General features: G+C 46.3%; 1 protein-coding gene across 1 annotated transcript; it reads right to left on the minus strand.

The window, feature by feature from the left end:
* Positions 1–1,798: 1,798 nt before the first annotated feature.
* Positions 1,799–22,205, minus strand: AFMID (arylformamidase). The gene is made up of 11 exons (XM_061175988.1): positions 22,146–22,205; positions 20,163–20,253; positions 9,643–9,747; positions 9,513–9,561; positions 8,333–8,418; positions 8,165–8,237; positions 7,882–7,979; positions 7,552–7,630; positions 7,302–7,443; positions 6,988–7,092; positions 1,799–1,831 (listed from the first exon to the last, which is right to left on the minus strand). Exons 1-11 carry the CDS (start codon positions 22,203–22,205, stop codon positions 1,799–1,801), a joined length of 921 nt encoding a protein of 306 aa, XP_061031971.1.
* Between the last annotated feature and the right edge of the window lie 47 nt (positions 22,206–22,252).

Consider the following 22,252-nt stretch of genomic DNA (forward strand, 5'->3'; position numbering starts at 1 on the left):
AGATAAGTGATAACACACAGTATTTGTCTTCCTCTGACTCATTTCACTTATGCCCTCCAAGTCCATCTATGTTGCTGAAAATGGCAAATTTTCATTCCTTTTTTTTATAGCTGAGTAGTATTCCATTCTGTCTATATGTGTGTGTGTGTATATATATATCACATCTTCTTTATCCAGTCATCTGTTGTTGGACACTTAGGTTGCTTCCATATCTTGGCAATTGTAAATAATGCTGTTGTGAACATTGAGGTGCATGTATCTTTTTGAATTAATGTTTTCATTTTCTTCAGGTATATATCCAGGAGTGGAATTGCTGGGTCATATGGTAGTTCTATTTTCAGTTTTTTGAGGAACCTCCATACTGTTTTCCACAGTCGCTGTACCAATTCACATTCCCACCAACAGCGTAGGAGGATTCCCTTTTCTCCACATCCTTGCCAACATTTGTTTGTGGTCTTTTTGATGATAGCCATTCTGACAGGTGTGAGGTGATACCTCATTGTGGTTTTGATTTGCATTTCCCTGATGATTAGTGATGTTGAGCATCTTTTCATGTGCCTGTTGGCCCTCTGTATATCTTCTTTGGAAAAATGTCTGTTCAGTTCTTCTGCGCATTTTTTAATAGGCTTGTTTGTCTTTATGATGTTGAGTTGTATGAGCTGTTTATATATTTTGGATATTAACCCCTTACCGATCATATCATTTGCAAATATTTTCTCCCATTCAGTAGGTCGTCTTTTCATTTTGTTGATGGTTTTCTTTGCTGTGCAAAAGCTTTTAAATTGTAATTAGGTCCCATTAGGGGTTTTTTGCCTCATTACATTCTTATCCTAAAAGATCCAAAGAATCCAGATAAAGCCAAAACACCCCCTCCTCATGTTCCCAATGCCACTTCCCTCCCCAGAGGGGAGCAGAGGTGTTAGGTGTGGAGCCTCCCCAAACTTTTTCTCTGCATTCACACTCGTGTGCACACACAGAAACGTCATTTTGTGAGTATGAGGTAATGTTGTTGAGATGGTACTATATTGTACCGCTTAGCATCTTGCTCTTCGTCAGGTAATAGTATGTCTTGGAGATGTCCCGTTATAAACACAGACCTCTTTCTAATGATGGTCGGCTGCTCAGATGTACTTACTCCCTACTGATGCATATTTAGGCTATTACCTATTTTCGCTATAATCAGTCATTCTTGAACTGCTAGCTATTCAGAGTGGGCGAGAGAGGGGTGTGGTGGATGGTGGGTGGACCCAGCTGGCTCCTTGGGAACTAACTGCACACACACCCCTGTGTGTGGGGGGGAGTGGCAGAGGAAGCGTGTCCTACCTGTGGATGTCACTGTCCTGTCAGTCAAGGTGTTAGCCCCAAGGATAAAATCCCAGGGCTTTCCAGGACGAATCCAGACGTCAGGTGGAGCCCAGGACAGAGTAGACAAAGGAGTGAAACAAAAACACAGAACAAAAACTGGTTTGGGGAGCTCTTCCTCTTCATTTTGGTTGGGACTTGTCACTTTTGTTTCACCCTCAGCAGACTGGGGGCCAGACTCTGGGTATCACACACGGCGTGGACCTGGGCCAGACCTTCCCTGGAACTGGCTCGATCCAGGCCAGGGGCAGGCCATGGAGATTTGTACTCGTGTTCAGAGCAGTGGGGGGAATGGACCCTGGCCGGGGTGGGTGAACAAACAGAGGCGCCGCTGGGCACAGGGAAAGCTGAGGCCGGCAAGAATGGGAAGCAGTCGGGCTCTTGGGAGAAGTTTCACAAGTCGGGGTGCATGCTGGCAGCGGGCGTGCAGGTGTCATCAGGACTCCTGGAAGATTGTTTCCAAAATAATCTGCAGCAGGAGGGAAAAATACAAAAGCTCCAGAGTTGGAGAGGCTCTTGTGAGGATCTCTTGGGAGGAATTTGATTAAAGAAACAGGCTACGTTTTCGATCACAGAAATGTAATTTAAATGAGTCCTTTCCCACCTCTCACTTGAAATGTCGCCCGCTCATTGCCCATTTTTGTATGACCCATGAGCTAAGAATGGCTTTACATTTTTAAACAGTTGGAAAAAAAATCAAAAAAAGAATATTTTTGTGACATGTAAAAATTCCATAAAATTCACATTTCTGCGTCCATAAGTACAGTTTTATTGGAGCAAAGCCACATTTATTCACCTATGAATTGTTTCTGGCAGCTTTTGAACAACAATGGCAGAGTTGGGTAGTTTTGTCACAGACATATGGCCCTCCAAATCTAAAATATTTATTAGGTTTCTTTAAGAGATGTCCTTTACTGGGTGCTTGTTTTTCCCCAGTTAAAAAAAAGTAATAGGGCTTCCCTGGTGGTGCAGTGGTTGAGAGTCTGTCTGCTAATGCAGGGGACACAGGTTCGAGCCCTGGTCTGGGAAGATCCCACATGCCGTGGAGCAACTGGGCCCGTGAGCCACAACTACTGAGCCTGCGCATCTGGAGCCTGTGCTCCGCAACAAGAGAGGCCGCGACAGTGAGAGGCCCGCGCACCGCGATGAAGAGTGGCCCCCGCTTGCCACAACTGGAGAAAGCCCTAGCACAGAAACGAAGACCCAACATAGCAATCAATCAATCAATCAATCAATCAATAAATCTTTAAAAAAAAAAAGTAATACACGTTCATGGTAGAAAATGTGGAAATTGATTTTTAAAATCCACTGTAACATCACTGGTAAACGGTTTTTTCGGATGCATATATATGCCTCTAAGGGTCTAGCTATCTATGTATCATAAAACTAGGAAGATAGTAGGCCAGTTAATTTTTGTGTTTTTGTTCTTACCTCTGAAGCAATTTGACATATCCTAACTAATTTTCACAAACTTCACTCTGTTACCTGATTATATCATAATTTAACCTCATTAGACATTTAGGTTATTTCCAAGTTTAGAACATTAATAAAGCTACAGAGACCATCTTTCTGTGTTTCTCTGATTATCCTGAAGACAAATTCCAAGCAGCAGAATTACTGGGTCAGTGGGTTTGGGTCCATATTGCCAGGCTGCACTCCCGAAACATCAGGCCAATGTGTGCTCCCACCCGCAGGATGGGGGAGGCCCCCTTCACTGTGTCTTCACCAGCGCTGGTCACTATTATAACCAGAACATTTCCTGTGAGAGGTGGGAAAGAACTCATTTTCAGTTACATTTCTTTTTTTTTAAAGATTTTTTTGGATGTGGACCACTTTTAAAGTCTTTACTGAATCTGTTACAATATTGCTTCTGTTTTATGTTTTGGTTTTTTGGCTGCAAGGCATGTGGGATCTTAGCTCCCCGACCAGGAATTGAAACTGCACCCCCTATATTGGAAGGCGAAGTCTTAACCACTGGACCGCCAGGGAAGTCCCATTTCAGTTACATTCCTATGATCACTAATGCAGCTTACTTTTCCCCCATGTTTACTGGCCATTTATATTTCTTTTTGAATTATCACTTATGTTTTGTCCATTTTTTCTATTTATTTCTGTTCTTAAAGAGAAATAAGACCTGCTCTTATTAAGTGGTACAAACTATTGATACTATGTATAAAATACATAAGCTACAAGGTTATATTGTACAGCACAGGGATTATAGCCAATATTTTATAATAACTTTAAATGGAGTATAGGCTATATAAAAATATTAAATCACTATGTTACACACCTGAAACTAGTATAATATTGTAAATCAACTAAATTTCAATTTAAAAAAAGAATTGTTCTTATTGATTTGAAAGTGCTCTTTGTGTGGTAAGGATATTAACTATGTGAATTAAAACTGAACGCTATAAAAGCCTTATGGAGGGACTTCCCTGGTGGCACAGTGGTGAAGAATCCGCCTGCCAATGCAGGGGACACGGGTTCAAGCCCTGGTCCAGGAAGATCCCACATGCCGCGGAGCAACTAAACCCGTGAGCCACAACTACTGAGCCTGCGCTCTAGAGCCTGTGAGACACAACTAATGAGCCTGCATGCCACAACTACTGAAGCCAGCATGCTACAACTACTGACCAGCGTGCTTAGGGCCCATGCTCCACAACAAGAGAAGCTGCCGCAATTAGAAGCCCGTGCACTGCGACGAAGACCCAATGAAGCCAAAAATAAATAAATAAATAAATAAATAATTTTAAAAAATATTAAAAAAAAAAGTCCTATTGAGGTGGCAACTAATTGGGAGTGGGGGGGAGGGGGAATTGGAGGAAGGTGGTAAAAGATACAAACTTCCAGTTGGAAGATAAATAAGCACTAGGGATGTAATGTACAACATGATAAATTTAATTAACACTGCTCGGGGCTTCCCTGGTGGCGCAGTGGTTGAGGATCTGCCTTCCAATGCAGGGGACACGGGTTCGAGCCCTGGTCTGGGAAGATCCCACATGCCACGGAGCAACTGGGCCCGTGAGCCACAACTACTGAGCCTGCGCGTCTGGAGCCTGTGCTCCGCAACAAGAGAGACCGTGATAGTGAGAGGCCCGCGCACCGCGATGAAGAGTGGCCCCCGCTCGCCGCAACTAGAGAAAGCCCTCGCACAGAAACGAAGACCCAACACAGCCAAAAATAAATAAATTAATTAATTAAATTAAAAAAAAAAAGCCTTTAAAAAAATAATTAACACTGCTCTATGTTATATATGAAAGTTGTTAAGAGTAAATCCTAAGAATTCTCATCACAAGGGAAAAATATTTTTTTCTTTTTCTTTTCTTTTGTATCTGTGAGATGATGGAGGTTCACTAAACCTATTATGGTTCATTTCATGATGTTTGTAAGTCAAATCATTGTGCTGTACACCTTAAACTTATACAGTGCTGTATGTCAATTATATCTCAATAAAACTGGAGGAAAAAGAAGTAAATATAAAAAAAAAAAAAAAGTAAAGTTAATCAGGTACCCACTTTCCCAGAAAAAAAAGAAAAAAAGTAGTAACTGTATATTTTCCGGGTCCATGGCAAATATTTTCCCCAATCTAGCCTTTGACTTTTTTTTTTTTTTTTAATAAATTTATTTATTTTTGGCTGCGTTGGGTCTTCGTTGCTGAACCCGGGCTTTCTCTAGTTGTGGCGAGCAGGGGCTACTCTTCATTGCGTTGCGTGGGCTGCTCATTGCAGTGGCTTCTCTTGTTGCTGGGCACGAGCTCTAGGCGCACGGGCTTCAGTAGTTGTGGCTCGTGGGCTCTAGAGCGCAGGCTCAGTAGTTGTGGCTCACAGGCTTAGTTACTCCGCAGCATGTGGGATCTTCCCAGGCCAGGGCTTGAACCCGCGTCCCCTGCATTGGCAGACGGATTCTTAACCACTGCGCCACCAGGGAAGCCCTAGCCTTTGACTTTTTAAAAATAATTTTTTAAATTGAAGTATAGTCGGGACTTCCCTGGTGGTCCAGTGGTTAAGACTCCATGCTCCCAATGCAGGGGGCCCAGGTTCGATCCCTGGTCAGGAAACTAGATCCCACATGCCGCAACTAAGAGCACGCATGCCGCAAGTAAGACCTGGTGCAGCCAATAAATAAGTAAATTTTTTTTAAAATAAATAAATAAATTGAAATATAGTTGATTTACAGTGTTTCAGGTATACAGTAAAGTGATTAAGTTATATATATATATATATAATATATATATTCTTTTTCAAATTCTTTTCCAATATAGGTTATTACAAGATATCGAATATAGTTCCCTGTGCTATACAGTAGGTCCTTGTTGGTTTTCTATTTCATATATAGTAGTGTGTATAGGTTAAACCCAAATTCCTAATTTATTCCCCCCGCTTCCCCTTTGGTAACCATAAGTTTGTTTTCTATGTCTGTGAGTCTATTTCTGTTTTGTAAATAAGTTCATTTGTATCATTTTTTTCTTCTAATTTGTTTTTTTAATTTAGTTTTTGGCTGCGTTGGGTCTTCGTTGCTGCGCACAGGCTTTCTCTAGTTGCGGCGAGCGGGGGCCACTCTTCGTTGTGGTGCGCGGGCTTCTCATTGTGGTGGCTTCTCTTGTTGCGGAGCATGGGCTCTAGGCGTGCGGGCTTCAGTAGCTGTGGCACGCGGGCTCAGTAGTTGTGGCGCACGGGCTTAGTTGCTCCGTGACATGTGGGATCTTCCTGGACTGGGGATCAAACCCCTGTCCCCTGCATTGGCAGGCGGATTCTTAACCACTGCACCACCAGGGAAGTCCCTGTATCATTTTTTAAGATTCCACATATAAGTGATGTCATGAGATATTTGTCTTTCTCTGTCTGATTTACTTCACTTAGTATGATAATCTCTAGATCCATCCATGTTGCTGCAAATGGCATTATTTCATTCTTTTTTATGGCTGACTAATATATATATATATATATGTGTGTATATATATATATATACCACATCTTTATCCATTCATCTGTTGATGGGCATTTAGGTTGCTTCTTGGCTATTATAAATAGTGCTGTTATGAACACTGGGGTGCATGTATCTTTTTGAATTATAGTTTTCTCCAGGTATATGCCCAGAAGTAGGATTGCTGGATCATATGGTAACTCTATTTTTAGTTTTTTAAGGAACCTCCATGCTGTTCTACATAGTGGCTGTATCAATTTACATTCGCACCAACAGTGTAGAAAGGTTCCTTTTCATCCTTAGACTTTTAAAAGGATTCTCCACATTAAAATTGTAATAAACATTTATGTGGTCAACTCCATCCCTCCTTTCCCCACGGAGTTGGTGTTGCTTTTATGCTTACACACAAACAGGTTAATACTTTCTCATACCTGCCTGTCCCCATCCACACCACAGCCCCATGCAGATCCCACCTGTGTGTCCAGGACCAGCCTCTGCAGGTCGCCTGGGGCTGTTTCAGAGGGAGGTGAAGTACAGGAAGCAAGCGTGGCACTCAATCCCTATCGTCAAGTCCCCCAACCTCCTGGACGCCAAAGAGCTAGAGAGGTGACTCCCCATGCCCCCTGCCTGGCCACCTCGCCTTATGTGTAGGGGCTACAGCAGGACGCATTCTGTCCACAGTGAAGGGATGCGCCCCACCTGGGTGAGCACGTAGTCCTTCTGGGTTAGGTTCCAAAGGATTTCAAAGTGATCCACGTCATGGAGCTCTTCAAAGGAGGCTTTCCACCCTCCTTGGCGCAGAGTCTGAGTAGGAGAAATGAGGGGAGAGGAAGCATGAGGCTGCGGGGGGTTGGGGGGAGAGGGGCTCTCGCAGCTGCCTGGCACATACCAGGTGCTAAGTATTTATTGAAGAAATGACTGGTATCGTGGGGTCCGTTTGGGTGAAATAAACAGGAAGATAATAAGATTGCATGACCCTCAACCTCGAGCCAAAAGCGGGGTGCTGGGGGTACCTGATAAAATTCCCTGGACTGTCGGTGGAATTCGGGGCTGTCGTGTTGGCCCACAGTCACCAGGACGCGGCAGGCTGGGTCCACAGGCTGTGTCGGGGCTGTCTTCAGGTGCCACTGTGGGCTGTTCCTTTGAGCATCCTCCCTGGTGCAGGGAGTAGGTGTGGTCAGGACAGAGAGCAGCCTTTGCTGCACCCCTGGCCCTCCTCGCAGGCTGCAGGCCAGCTGGGGGACGAGGGGACAAGTGACTCACAGGGTTGTGAGGAGAGGGGCGTTCTCAGAGGTGTGCATGACAGGCTCCAGGTCATAGATCCCACTCACCAGGAAGAAGCCTGTGAAGGTAAAGGACAGTCACAGAGCCAGGCTGCAGGTGGGGCAAGATGGGGCCAGCCCGCCTCCAGGGCCAGTGGGGCAAGACCAGGGTAGGGGGCAGAGAAGAAGCAAAGCAGGCCCTGCTCCCCAGGCTCAAAGCCCCGAGGTCAAGCCACTCACAGCTGTTGAAATTTCAAGCAGCTGTTACAGACCCTCAGGACCATCAGGGGAGGGTGAATGCTGCCCATCCAGGCTCAGTCCCCGTGGAAACCTTTGAGGTTGGGCGTGACTCCACGCTTGGTCCAGTTGGCCAGGAGCATCATGGCGGCGAGGTGGGCCCCAGCTGAGTGTCCGCACAGGTAAATTCCCCTTGGGTGGGTCAGAGCAGAGAGCTGGGTTTGCATTCAGTATAACCAAAGCAACAGGCCAGTATCAAGGAGTCCCAATTGCCTTCTGCTCCAAAGCCAGAGGGGGCAGTTGGGCTGCATCCAAGAAGCTTAATCCACTGTCCTCCCACTCAGTCTGACAAAAGGAAAATCTACAGTGATACCCACTGGTTGCCTGGATACTGTTTCTGGACAAACACGATGCTCTGGGTCACCTGGTCTACCATCTGGTCCAGGGTGCCTGTGCAGAGGGTAGGAGCTACGTCAGGCTCCACTGGGGGCCCTCTCCCCTCCAAAGCCCACCAGCCCTTGCACCTGCAAGACTACCCTCATTACCTTTGGGGGCAATGTCATAAGCCACTATCACCACAGCCACTCCCTGTGCTGTCAGTGGGCTGACCATGAAGGCTGACGAGTCTTTACTGCAGAAGGAGACAAAGACATGACAACTGGAGGCCACTTGGCCACTAGGCTGCTTCTGTGGCCTGTCCACCCAGAGCACTGCCCCTCTCTGACCTGGTGCAGTAAGGGAAGAAGGGGGGCTTTGTCCTTACCACATCACATGCTAGCTATGGGACCCTAGAGACTATATTTAACCTCTAAGCCTGATTTCCTCCTCTGTAAAATAGGAACGATTATGTTCTTTCCCTTAGGGTGCTGTTTTTGAGAACTGAAGGAGGTGAGACATGTAGAGAGCTTCACAAAGCAAAGGGTAAAAATGCAATAAATGTAGCATTAAGATGATATGCTTGAAGGGCAGTAGATCCTATAACAGGCAACTCCTTAGTAAGATCCTAGGGAACAACAGTGTCCCTGAAGATCCCAAATTCCCCTCTGCTTATCTTAGGATGACCCGTGGTCCCAGTTTGCCTGGGACTCTCTCTTTTTTTACCACTGAAAGCCCCAGGTCCTGGGAAACCAGTCAGTTCTGAGCAAACTGGTATGGTTAGTCACTGTGGTTTTCCATTTGATTAGAGTAGACTGAACAGGCTTTTCACTGGGTATAGTGGATCCAATAGTGTTCCCCCAAAAAACATGTCCAAATCCTAAATCCCAGTACCTGCAAATGTGACCCTATTTGGAATAGGGGCTATGCAGATATAATTCAGAATCTTGAGATGGCATCATCCCAGATTTAGGATGGGCCTTAAATCAAATGACTGGTGACATTGTAAAAGAAAGGAGAGGGAGGATTGAAATACAGACACACAAAGACCATGTGAAGATGAAAGTTGAGGTTGAAGTGATGCGGCCACAAGGCGAGAAAGACCCGGACCCCCCAGAAGCTGCAAGAGGTGAGAACGGGTCCTCCCCCAGAGCCTTCGGAGGGAGCGCGGCCCTGCTCACACCTTGATGAATTTCAGACTTCTGGCCTCCAGAACTGTGAGGTAAGACATTTCTGTTGTTGGAAGCACCCAAGTTTGTGGTAAGTTGTTGCAGCAGCCCTAGGAAATGAAGAGTCCAGGCAAAGATGAATCTCCCTTTTTCTCCATTCATCCAAATCCCCCCGACTCACCTTCCGCTCTGCCAGTATCCTCCATGAAAAAACACGAGGAACGGCAAGGCTGTAGGACAAAACAAAGGGCGTGTAGGCCGAGGCAGGGCTCCCAGCTGAGATCCAAGGGGGACCACTAGCCCCCACTTACCTTCAGACACTGCCTCAGGAAAGTAGATGTCCAGTTTCTCCCCTTCGCCGTCTCCATAGGGGACATCGAGCAGGTTCCTCCCGGTGGCCTGGGCCCTCCTGGTAGCTGTCTCCAGAAATGGACAAGTCGCTGTCAGTACAACCTCAGGCAGCAGCAACCTCTATTTTATTTCAGGCAGAAACCTTTTTGCCGAAAGCCCCTTTGGGTTGACCAGTTAGCTCCAGCTATCAGTGCCTCCCCAAGTCCTCATGGTAATCGGGGCTGGGGTCTGAAGCATCCCACTGGTGCATAGTTACAAAGAAATCAGACTGGCCCATCCAAGTGGGGGCCAGTACTATCTGTGACATCTGTCTCTGGTGAGCTGGCAGTTCTGATAGGCACCATTTCGACCACTACTTTACTACATGCTTGTTATGTGTGTTACACTTGGCTATGTGCTCTGGGAAGTATAAACGTTTCCAAGTATTTGGAAAAATAACCTTCTAGGAACTAAGATATAAAATCACTTGAAATAAATAGATAATAAAACAATATGAATATATAATTGAGCACCATGATGGGAGAGGTCAGAGGGATGTGAAAATTGGCTAGGACTGGGGTCGGGAGAAAGGAGGAAGTACATTTACGTAATTTACCGTAAGTAAATTAAATGCCAAAGGCAAAGGCCTAGAGGTGGGATGGGACTCTGTATGTTCATGTTGCAGTAAACAATGTCCCCTCAAGGCCCCACTTCCATCACTGAAACCCAGGAAGCTCAGCTCCCTCCACCACGGGGTGCCAGAGAGTGTAAACTGGTAAGTTCTTCCTGGGGGGCAACTTGGAAATATGTATCAAAGCCCAAGAAGATCATATTCCTTGATGCTTAAGTCCTTATCCATACATTTATTATAAGGAAATAATCAGAAGTATTCTTAAGGACTTGTTTTAAAGATGCCCACACTAATGCTATTTATGACAGCAAAACATTGGACACAGCCCAAGTGATCTACAATAGAAAACAGGTGTAAAATACGTTATGGTATATCCCCTTTCTCTCCTTTATTTTTTATCCCAGCATTCATTAATCCTTCATATATTTTTTACTTGTTTACTGTCTGTCTGTCACCCTAACTAGAACATAAGCTCTGAGAAGACAAGGGCTTTGCTTTGCCCACCTCTGTACACCCAGGACCTGGTACATCATAACCACTTAAAAGAAAATTGTGTAGGGAATTCCCTGGTGGTCCAGTGGTTAGAACTCGCACTTTCACTGCCAAGGGCCTGGGTTCAATCCCTGGTCAGGGAACTAAGATCCCACAAGCCGTGTGGTGCAGCCAAAAAAAAAGAAAACTGTGATGCTCTGTGGTGACCTAAATGGGAAGGAAATCCAAAAAAGAGGGGATACATGTATATGTATAGCTGATTCACTTTGCTGTACAGCAGAAACTCACACAACATTGTAAAGCAACTATACTCCAATAAAAATTAATTTTAAAAAAGAAAAGTGTGTAAAAAAAAAAAGAAAGAAAAAGAAAATTATGTAATGAGTAAATATTTCAGTAAGTAGTGTTGGGTCAATTGAATATCTGAAAGAAGAAAAAAAAAGTTTCTTGATCCCTACCTCACACCACACCAGAACAATTCCAGATGGACCACAGCTTTAAATGTGAAAGCGAAGACAATAAAGCTTTTAGAAAAGAAAATAGGAAATCCTAATGACCTTGGACTAGGCAAGGATTACATAAACAGGACCCAAAATGGATTAATCAAAAAGGAAATACTGGAGGGAGAGTATTTTGCCATGTAAAGAGCGAAAGCAGGTTACACAAATACCATACAGCACGAACACTGCAATCTTTCTGATACTGAAGATTGGTGGGAAGAGACCTTCAACTTGGGATCCATATCCCTGGAAGCCTCCAGATCCCCAACCTCGGTGGCCACGGTCTCCCCGCCCACCGGCTTCTGCCCAAAAATACCCACCAGGGCTCCCTTGGGTTGGGTGATTCTGCAATTCCAGAAAGGGCAAACTAGGTAGATGAAGATAGTTTGCATAGATTGGGTTTATGCCAGTGTGAATAAACTGTTAAAATGGGCTGCCTCCATTTCTGCTGGACCGCTCAAGGCCAAGAGAAATAAAAATGATGGCAGATGCCAAGTTTCCCACGTGCCAAAAGCAGGGACCAGGCTGCCTCTGCAGGACAGGTGAGGTGGCTGAAAAACCAATTTTGCCATCACCAACACCCCACCCTTGAGTGAGGGAACAAGGCCAGGGGGAGGCTTCTTAGGAGAGGGACGAGGCTGTGTTCTGTGGGTTCCCACTCCCTCTCCCATGGAGGGGTGGAAGGGGGCTTCCCATCTCCTAAAGCTTCAAGCGACCAACTGCTCAGAGCCTGATGTGTGACTTCTACAAGGATCAGACCCAAACAGGCTTCACCTGCCCCCAGGTGCCACGCTGGGTACAGACCACTCTGCAGGACACACTTAACTGAATCAATCCATTATTAAATAGGTACGTTTTACTTGATTAGAACCAGGAGATTCTGTTAAGCAAATCACATGCATTGCATTTGTGATTATAATTCGAAGTGCTTTTTTCAGAATTTCATCACATCTTGTAAGTTGCGTTGAAAAGTTGACGGGAATTTAATCTGTGAAAGTTATGAGCTATCTGAGCATTAACTTAAAAAATAAATGAAATGCCATTCATTTTTCTTTTGAAGAAATAATATGTTTATATGGTTAAAATAATATACAACAGGCATTTGCATGAAATAACCCTGCCAAGGTGACTGTTATTATTAATACGGGTATGGACTCTCTCTCCCTTTAATCCAAAGGGCAGCGTATGAAATACATTTCTGCCCTGCCTGTTTCACTTCATATTTCTTGGAGAGCTTTCCCAATCGGTACATAGACAGCTTCCTCGTTCTTTTCTTTTTTTCATAAACAGTTAACTTGCTATTCCATCCTACGGCTGCACCTTAATTTATTTAACCAGTAGTGACAGTTTTTAGGCCAAACAAACCGCATCTGATCATCAGTAAATACTCCTGGTTCCCTCTCTGCTTATCCTGAATCCTGAGTCTTCTCCCCACTCCTACTGAGACCACCCTGGATCCCCTTCACTACTCCCTTGGAAGCAGGGACAGTCCCTCTCCACTCCCCTGCTTCCACCAGGACTCCCTCCAGCCACACGTGTGCGCCGGGCCGGGTATAACAAGCATCACATCCTGTTGATCTGAGGCGCAAATTCAATCTGAGCCTCCCGTCTTAGTTGCTGAGGCTGCCTTAACGAAATGCCATACAGTGGGGGGGCTTCGACGACAGACATTTATTTTGCCCAGTTCTGGACACTGGAAGGCAGGGTCAAGGTGCCAGCTGGGGTGATGTCTGGTGAGGTCCCTCCCCGGGGGTGGCAGATGACCTTCTCGCTGTGCGCTCCCGTGGCTTCTTTGTGCTTGGGAGGAGCTCTCCCCCTCTCTAGGGAGAGGAACCCTCTGCGTCTCTTCTAATAATCCTACTGGATCAGGACCCCATCCTTACGACTTCATTTAACCTTCATTACTTCCTTAGAGGCCCCACCTCTAAACACAGCTACAGTAGGGGTTAGGGCTTCTACATGTGAATTTTGGGGAGACACAAAATTCGGTCCATAACAGCCCCCACACTCCCCCCAAAGGCCCTGGCGCTCCCCTGCTCGCCTTCTCTGAGGGATTTGCCAACCACCCTCCCACCAGCACTGTGTGAAGGTGTTTGTTCCCGACAAGCTCGTCAACACAGCAGGCTCAGCAAAGGGGAGCACTTTAATTAACCCAAGGGTCCCGGAAGTGTACGTGGACCAACAAGATTTACGCTGTGCCAAAACTAAGAAAACGATGATGCAATTTATGCCCTAAGCTGAAGAGCAATTCAAACCAAGCAGCTATCGATATTCATTATCATGCATAAAAAAGTCTTCCTCCAGTATTAAAAAACCCAACCGACCCTGAGCCAGAGAAACTGCCTCTCTCCAGGAGGTGGCGTGACGGTGATGGCGGGCAGCTGGCTGCAAGGACAGAGAATGGGGGGACCCACTGCCTCCTCCAGAGCGTGAATCCCGCCAGCCCTCCAGGCGCTGCACCTACAGGCAGCACAGGAGGGCTTCAACAAGACACCTCAGCATAAACCCTATTACAAATTTCCTTTTTTGAAAAAGCAAAACTTCGGTTTCTATTAGTCACAGTTCAAAGTGTCACAGCTCTTACAGGGAGAAACTCCAGGTCCCTGGACCCAACTGAGCATTGTGTTAGAGCAATTAGGGGGAGCAGGGGCCAGAGTCCCTAGAGACTAATGCAGGCGTGGGGCGGGGAGACCCATCAGACAGTCACGGAAAGCTGAAGACAAGGGTTCATCACGTCTGTGGCAGCAATTTAAGAGGAGGCTGGGGCCCATCAGCCTCCATCTAGTTTCAGAACTATTCTCCCCCAGTCTTTTAATTCATTTAGCAAACAAATACTTATATAAGCAGCAGCCTTGTGCCCATTTTGGAATATCATAGTGACAAAATAATAAAAAAATCCAAATCACATGTGGCTTACCCCTGAGTGTGGGGGACAGGCAGTTACAGAAAGATGTCAGGTGGTAACATGTGCTATAAAAATGAGCCAGGGGGCCTCCCTGGTGGCGCGGTGGTTAAGAATCTGCCTGCCAATGCAGGGGACACGGGTTCGAGCCCTAGTCTGGGAAGATCCCACATGCCGCGGAGCAACTAAGCCCGTGAGCCACAACTACTGAGCCTGCGCGTCTGGAGCCTGTGCCCCGCAACGGGAGAGGCCGCGACAGTGAGAGGCCCGCGCACCGCGATGAAGAGTGGCCCCCGCTTGCCGCAACTAGAGAAAGCCCTCACACAGAAACGAAGACCCAACACAGCCAAAAATAAATAAATAAATTAAAAAAAAAAAAAAAAGGAAAAAACTCAACTATATGCAAAAAAAGAAAAAAAAATGAGCCAGAATCTGAAAAGGCTACATAGTGTATGATTCCAACTCTAGGACATTCTGGAAAAGGTAAAACCATGGAAACAGTGAAAAGATCAGTGGCTCCTAGGGAGTGGGCGGGGAGGGGGGGAGGGATGAATATGTAGAATATGGGATTTTTAGAGCAGTGAACACAAATTGGGAGGGAGTGTCTGCCAGAACCAGTGGACAAGCTGGAGAAGCTGGGGGAGGTCAGTGGGGTGGGGTTCTGGGGCTCAGTCACAGTGAGTTCGTAGCCAAATCTGTGACAACCAAAGTCAGAGAAAAACCAAGTTTCCCAGGAGGAGGGAGTGGAAACCAGCAGAGAGGCACAGGCTGAAGAAGTGGAGAGGGGAGGGGTCAGGAGAGAAGACAAAGGCTCCCCCTTCTTCCCAGCACCTAGCACAGTGCCCCATGCCCCCGGGGCATGAGGATCTGCAGATGGACAGACAGAGAGAAGTGGTAGTGCTGCAAAAGATTAAAAATAATTTATTGAGGTGAAACTCACATAACAAAATTAACTATTTTAGGGACTTCCCTGGTAGCGCAGTGGTTAAGAATCCGCCTGCCAATGCAGGGGACACAGGTTCAATCCCTGGTCCAGGAAGATCCCACATGCCATGGAGCAACTAAGCCCGTGCGCCACAACTACTGAGCCTGCGCTCTAGAGCCCGCGAGCCACAACTACTGAGCCCGCGTGCCACAACTGCTGAAGCCTGCGCACCTGGAGCCCGTGTTCCACAACAAGAGAAGCCACCACAATGAGAAGCCCGCGCACTGCCACGAGGAGTAGCCCCCGCTCGCCGCAACTAGAGAAAGACTGTGCAGCAACAAAGACCCAACACAGCCAAAAATAAATAAACAAATTTTTAAAAATTAACCATTTTAAAGTGAACAATTCAGTGGCACTTAGCACATTCACAATGTCATGCAACCATCACCTCTATCTAGTTCCAAAACATTTTCATCACCCCAGAAGAACACCCCCTACCCGTTAAGCAGTGTCTCCCCAAACCCCCCTTACCCCAGACACTGGCAACCACTAACTGCTTTTTGTTCCTATGGATTTCCCTATTCTGGACATTTCACATAAATGTGACCTTTTGTTCCTGGCTTGCTTCACTGAGCATTATGTTTTCAGGGTCCATCCATGTTCTAGTATGTATCAGTACTTCACTACTTTTTAGGGCCAAAAACTATTCCATTGTATGGACATAGCACATTTTGTTTATCCATTCATCTGTGGATGAACATTTGGGCTGTTTCCACCTTTTGGCAACTGTGAGTAATGCTATGAACATGTGTGTACAAGTACTTGTTTGAGAACTTACTTTCAATTCTTTTGGGTTAGAAAGAATTTTTAAAATTGAAGTGTAGTTGACTTACAATATTATATTAGTTTCAGGTGTACGACTCAGTGATTCAACATTTTATAGATTATACTCCATTTAAAGTTATTACAAAACCATGGCTATATTTCCCTGTGCTATACAATATATCCTGTTGTTTCTCTATTTTATACATAGTATCTCTTCTAGAAATAATTTTTAAGGCTGTTCATGCTATTAAAAACAAGATTGCACATTATAAATACAGAAGGCTTTCTCCTAGGAGAAAAAAAGAGACTAGAAGAAACCACATCACAATGTTAACAATGGGTGACAATTATTGACGGTTTTATTTTCTAAAATCCTTTTCAATCAGCAAATGCTCCTTTTGTAATCAGAAAACAATTGTTGCCTAAAAATAGCCAACCTCAGATAGTGCAGAGCAGGGCTATTACAATGTGGTCTGTGGACAGTGGGTGCCCCACACTGTTTGCTACTGGTCCATGAAGAACTAAGTAAAAAGGTGCAGGTAAACATTTGGAATACATGCAGTTTGGTAGAATGGCTGTGTCTATTGAACTTAATAAGAAATCAGGGCTTTCAAACAAAAACTTGTGCATGAATGTTCACAACAGCACTTTTCACAATCGCCAAAAGGTGGAAACAGCCCAAATGTCCATCAACGGATGAATGGATAAACAAAACGTGGTCCATCCATACAATGGAAAATTATTCATCCATAAAAAGGAATGAAGCACTGACTTGCTACAACATGGATGGACCTTGGAAACATTACGCTAAGGGAAAGCCACCAGACACAAAAGACCACATCTTGTAGGATTCCATTTATACGAAACGTCCAGAATAGGAAAATCCATAGAGACAGAAAGCAGTCAGTGGTTGCCAGGGGGCTGCTTAACCGGTAGGGGCTTTCCTTCTGGGGTGATGAAAATGTGTTGGAACCGGATAGAGGAGATGGTTGTACAATATCGTTAATGTACTAAATGCTGCTGAATTGTACACTTTACAATGGTTAAAGTGGTACATTTTATGTTATGTGTATTTTATCACAGTAAAACAAAATTGGGGCCTGTATTTTGTGTGCTTTTGTTTTCTTCCTTTGGTTTTTGTGATGGAGAGGAAAAAGCACAATCCCAGCCTTGAAAGGCAGGAGCGGACCTCACAGAGGCTCTCAGTCGCAGGGGCTGTCAATCACGAGGCCCCACCCACCTCGCTGGTGATTGGTGCTCCTGGGGCGAGGCGTGGTTTGGGGGAATGGGAGTTTGGAACTGTGCCCCAAGCCAGGTTATACATATACCTCCTTTAGTTTCTTGTGCAATGTGTTTTTACTGAGTCTTGTTAATCAAATTTAATAGCTACTGGTAGAGGAAACAGTTCTTCAAACCTCCCTCTGCCCGTGCTCACCCAGCTGTCCCCAGGTGCCCAGCCTGAGAGAGGCCAGGCCCTGGTGGAGGATAAAAGTGACCTACTCATTGGAAGAGGGCAGTCCCCACTGCAAGTTACAGGTCGACGCTGTTAGAATGAATATAGATCAAAAGAAAAACAATTTCATTCTCCGTAGTGCAAAAAAGGAAAAGAGAGTTTACCTTCCTCCCTTTTCTTAGAGCATTTATTTTTAGGAGACCTCATCAAATATCCTTTCTCTACCCCTTTGGGAATGTGTGTAAATATTTTATCTATCTATCTATCTATCTATCGCTGCACGGCTTGTGGGATCTTAGTTCCCATACCAGGGACTGAACCCCGGCCCTCCGCGTGGAGTCCTAACCACTGGACTGCCAGGGAATTCCCCATATGTAAATATTTTTTAAAGCTGAAAGAGTCTCTTGCCAGTTTTACAACCTAGGAACATTCTTCTCAAAGACCTGGGAGCTCTCCCTTTGAAATATAATTATCGAGCAAGATACCCCATGGGAGGGCAGGACCCTAACTTCTGCAGGCACCTGGCTCCAAGTTGCAAAACCACCTCTTGCCTTAAGGATATAGGAATTTCTTGTCTTCCTCTGGATAAAGGCAATTTGCAAACACAGATGGCCACCCTTATGGAATTAGGATGGACTAGCGCAGTAGATAGTGCCCTCAGGTCCTCTTGCTTGAACACAGGTATGCTGATTTTGAGAACAGGCATGCTCTAGGGATATAAGCCTGGCTGTATAAAAGGGTGAGGTTTCTTTCTGGTTTTGCAATCTCCTTACTCAATTAAAAATCATGTTTTCTTTCCCTTCTACCTTTGTGGAGAGGTTTTCTGGGTTGGCGGGGGATTCCACTGTTCATTTTTTCCGCTTTACATTCCTTCACCATCTCCTGGGAGTTTGACTCCATGGAGGCAATCTGCAAGTCCAGAGGTCTGGGGAACTCCACCAAGAGAGGCAGCTGGTGGGCACCCACCAACGCCACCTGCCTGTCATCACCCCTTGTCAGCCTGCTCCCCTCTTACCTAGAAGCTCAGCTCTGGGAAGTGGTGGCTGTCCCTAGCCACGTGTGCTCGGGTGAGTTATTTAACCTCATCATGCAGGACTAGGATGGGGTGAGTGAGACACTTACCTCAGGCACAGCATGGGGTGGGGCACCAAAGACTCAGTAATGAGGATCGTTATGGGCTGAAGGCTTGTGCCTCCCAAAAATTCATACCCTAATGTGATGGTGACTTTGGGAGGTAATTAGGTTTAGTTGAGGTCATGAGGGTGGAGCCCTTGTGATGAGATTAGTGGCCTTAGAAGAAGAGGAAGAGCAAGCGTTTCTTTCTCTCTCTTTCTGCCATGTGAGGATGCAGGGGAAAGGGGTCTATCTGCAAGCCAGGAAGAGTACCCTCACCAAGGAACCAAATCACTTGGCACCTTTTTTTTTCTTTTTTTTTTTTTCAGTTGGCACGTTGATCTTGGACTTCTCAGCCTCCAGAACTGGGAGAAAGAGATTCCTATTGTTTAAACCACCCAGTCTATGGCATTTTGTTATGGCAGCCTGAGCTGACCAATACAAAGATAATATTTAAGTGCAATATTTTTAAAAATCAAAATTAATGCCAAAAAGTCCATGATGAAAGAAATATCAACAATTCCAATAGAGACAGCCTCCAACCCTGCGCATGCATGGCTCTGCCCACTCGCCTGGCCCTAATGACCCCTGTTGTCTCACTCACCTTCTTCACCAATGAAATGGGGCAGATGCACCTGCGGCACCTCTGGGCCAGCTGGAGCATCGTAAATAGGAAGGGAGGTAGGATGTGAATGTAAGGCTGTCCATAGGGCTTCTCAGGAGGGATTGCTAAAGACAGTCTCTGAGGGCAACAGCCTCAGAGTCTCTTCTTAGCCCTTGCTTCTTATGAGAGACTCCCTTTCTCTACAGGGCCATCTCTTTTCTCCCTCAAGACAATTATGATAGACAAACAGGTTTTCTACCAGTTCATGTAGGTTTCTCTGCACACTCAAATATATAGAGTATATAGAGACATATTTGGTGCAGAGCTAGGCACAGTAGGGGACTCTGAAGAGCCCAGGACACAGCTCCACCCCCTATCAGGACAGGGAGGGCGCTGAAATGTGCTGGAATAAACCCCCACTAGCCTGTCCCTCCAGCTAGGTTATCTCAGTGTACAGAACCCCCAACCCCGGGAGCTCCAGTCAGCCTGCTGAAACAAAGCTCATTTGCCAACATCCAGTTTTCCGACTTGGAGGAGAGGCTGGCTGCTCCCTCACCCACACATCCCCCATGGAGCCTGCCTGCCCAACCCAGCTCAAAAGGTGGCAGCCCAACACTCTAGAGACCCAGGGCTGGGATGGGAATTAACCTTGAGACTTCACTAGCTTACAGATTCCCAAGCCCTGATTTCTCTAAAGAAAAAAAAAAAAAAGACTTCTTTGCTTTTTGTAGATAGCAACAACATCCCACATTCAGCAGCCACATTCCTTTTTTCACTCCACTTCCCTGGGCCACTGTGGCCTTAGGGCCTGGGCATAGTTGGCAGGTTGGCTGAGCAGGAGGGGAGGTAGAGCAGGGTCACTGCCCCTGCCCTGCCTCTGGCAGTCCTGCAGCAAGGGCTCCTGGGCGCCTGGCCCCGAGCAGGTGAGGTGCCTGGACTTTGGGAACTGTCCCGAGAGGCGGGGGCTGGGAGGCTCCTCCTCCCCGCCCCGGCATCCTGAAACACTGCCACATGCTAAAGTCCACCTGAAGCGGCCACAGAGAGATCCCCCCGTACCCTCGTTTCCTATCTGTGAGTAGGTCCTCAAGGCCTCCTCTGCTCCCAGTCGGACGACCCATCTGCTGGGGGAGTACTGATTCTCCAGCTCCTACGGGACACAGACACGAAGTTCCATAAGACCTTTGACCTCCGCGCAGACTGTGCTCCCGCCCCTCCGCGTGCCTGGATGCTCCTCTCGGCCTGTAGAAGCCGCTTCCCTGATATCTCGGGCTCTCATAGATGCCCTTAGCTTCCTTCAAGCCCCTCCAGTCTCCAGCCTGGCAACCCACTCCCCACTCTCCCCCCACTAACTAATTAGGTGTTTCAGATGCAACATTGCAGATGCTGCCAGATCCATGGTCTAGAGCAATGGCCATGCCTTTAACCAGCGGTACAGCCTTACAGGGAAATGAGGTCCCATAGATCTGTCCCAGTTAATGCCATCATGGGTACCACTTCTACAGCAGCTAAGACCACAGGAAGCCAGGGAGCTGGGGTGGCCACTGCAGAGAAAGTGATGTAGAGCTGATCTTCCCTGAAAAGGTATGATTCTGACTGCAGGTGGACGCAGCACAATCAATGAAACAGAGGTGAAGAGGAAGAAATCAAAGGTCAGTTTGGAAATGTTGACCAGCCAGGTTGCTGAAACACAGAGGTGAGGCTGGGAAGCGGGGGCTTGGGGGTGGAGGGTCTTGAATGCCAAGCTAAGATGTTCAGACTTAACGCAGAAAGTAATAAGGCACCAGGTTTTGGAGAAAGGGCTCGGAGGCAAAACAACAACAACAAAAAAAACAGGTGAAGGCTGGACTGGAAAATTTGAAGACAGGTGGCCTCATGGAAAGGTCTTGGGCTCTGGAATCAGATGGGCTGAGTGCCATCCAAGCTCCATCACTTGCAGGCTCTTTTACCCTGGGCAACTTACTTACAGTCAGTTCCCTCATCTGTATAATGGGCAAAACAATAGTACTTTACTTCATTCACATGACTTATAGCTTTCAGCCTTGTGAGGCTGTATACCTTGTGAGGCTGAAAGCTATAAGGCATGTAAATGAAGTCAAGCTAACCACTCAAACGTGGGTTTCCCCCTCTTCCCATTGAACAGGGTTCTTGGCCAGGGGTCTTTGGATCTGTACAATCTATGCCCGTCGGATGTTTGCAGTCATACCTCGCACACTCTGTGACTGCTATCATCATCTTTTATTATTGCTATTATTTATAATAATGATAATGCAATGGGTTTCTGAAAGTGTTCTGATATTATAGGGGTGTTTGTGTGTGTCTATGTGTGAGACAGAGAGAGAGAGAGAGACAGAGAGAGAGAGACCGAAAGAGAGAGGTTAGGATTTCTTGGGGGCAGTATCTGTAACTGTCACCACATTCTTAGATACGTCCGTGACCAGAGAAAGAACCACTACCTGAAATGTAGGAAAACTAGTTAGGAAATTATAACTGAATGATAAGCATAACAAATGCTTTGCATATGTGGTTTCTAACCCTCATAACCATCCCGCAGTAAATACCAGCCCTCTGGTATTTACCCCTTCAGGTCTGACACATCCTCCACACATTGCACAACCTCAGATTAGGGTCCGGAACTTCGGCCCCAACCTCATCCCGGTTTATGGATATTAACATAGCCAGGGCTGGACTTCCCTGGCGGTCCAGTGGTTAGGAATCCGCGGTTCCACTGCAGGGGCACGGGTTCGATCCATGGTCAGGGAACTAAGATCTCGCATGCCGCGCAGTGCGGCCAAAAAAAAAAAAAAGTAAAAAAACATAGTCAGGGCTTCCATTTCCTCTACCCTTAAAATCAGGCTAGCAAAAGCCTACCTGTGGCGAGAAGTAAAATATCAATAAATCACAGTGCTAAAGCTTTTGGGAGCTGGCACACAGTAGGCTATCAACGGCGCCCACAGAAGTGGTTCTAAACTTTTCTCTCAACCCCTATCTCATCTCTGAACCACACTCCTCAGCCTCAGCCTCTCCCAGTGATCCGCCTACCTCTTTAGACATCCTCTTCCAGGGAGCCCCACACTTGGGACCTCCGCCCAAGCCGTCCATCCCGCTGTGTACGAGCAGACAAGCCCCCGGGCCGCCTTTTTATGCCA

This window comes from Eubalaena glacialis, chromosome 19, assembly GCF_028564815.1.
Source record: "Eubalaena glacialis isolate mEubGla1 chromosome 19, mEubGla1.1.hap2.+ XY, whole genome shotgun sequence".
Taxonomy (NCBI): Eukaryota; Metazoa; Chordata; class Mammalia; order Artiodactyla; family Balaenidae; genus Eubalaena; species Eubalaena glacialis.

Excerpts from the sequence above, each read along its gene's own strand:
- AFMID (XM_061175988.1), bottom strand. The coding sequence starts at position 22,205 with ATGGACGGCTTGGGCGGAGGTCCCAAGTGTGGGGCTCCCTGGAAGAGG. Across the intron at positions 7,631-7,881 it reads AGTCACGCCCAACCTCAAAG|GCTTCTTCCTGGTGAGTGGG; the intron begins GTTTCCACGGGG and ends TTACCTTCACAG. Across the intron at positions 7,444-7,551 it reads GCCCCTCTCCTCACAACCCT|GGAGGATGCTCAAAGGAACA; the intron begins GTGAGTCACTTG and ends TCCCTGCACCAG.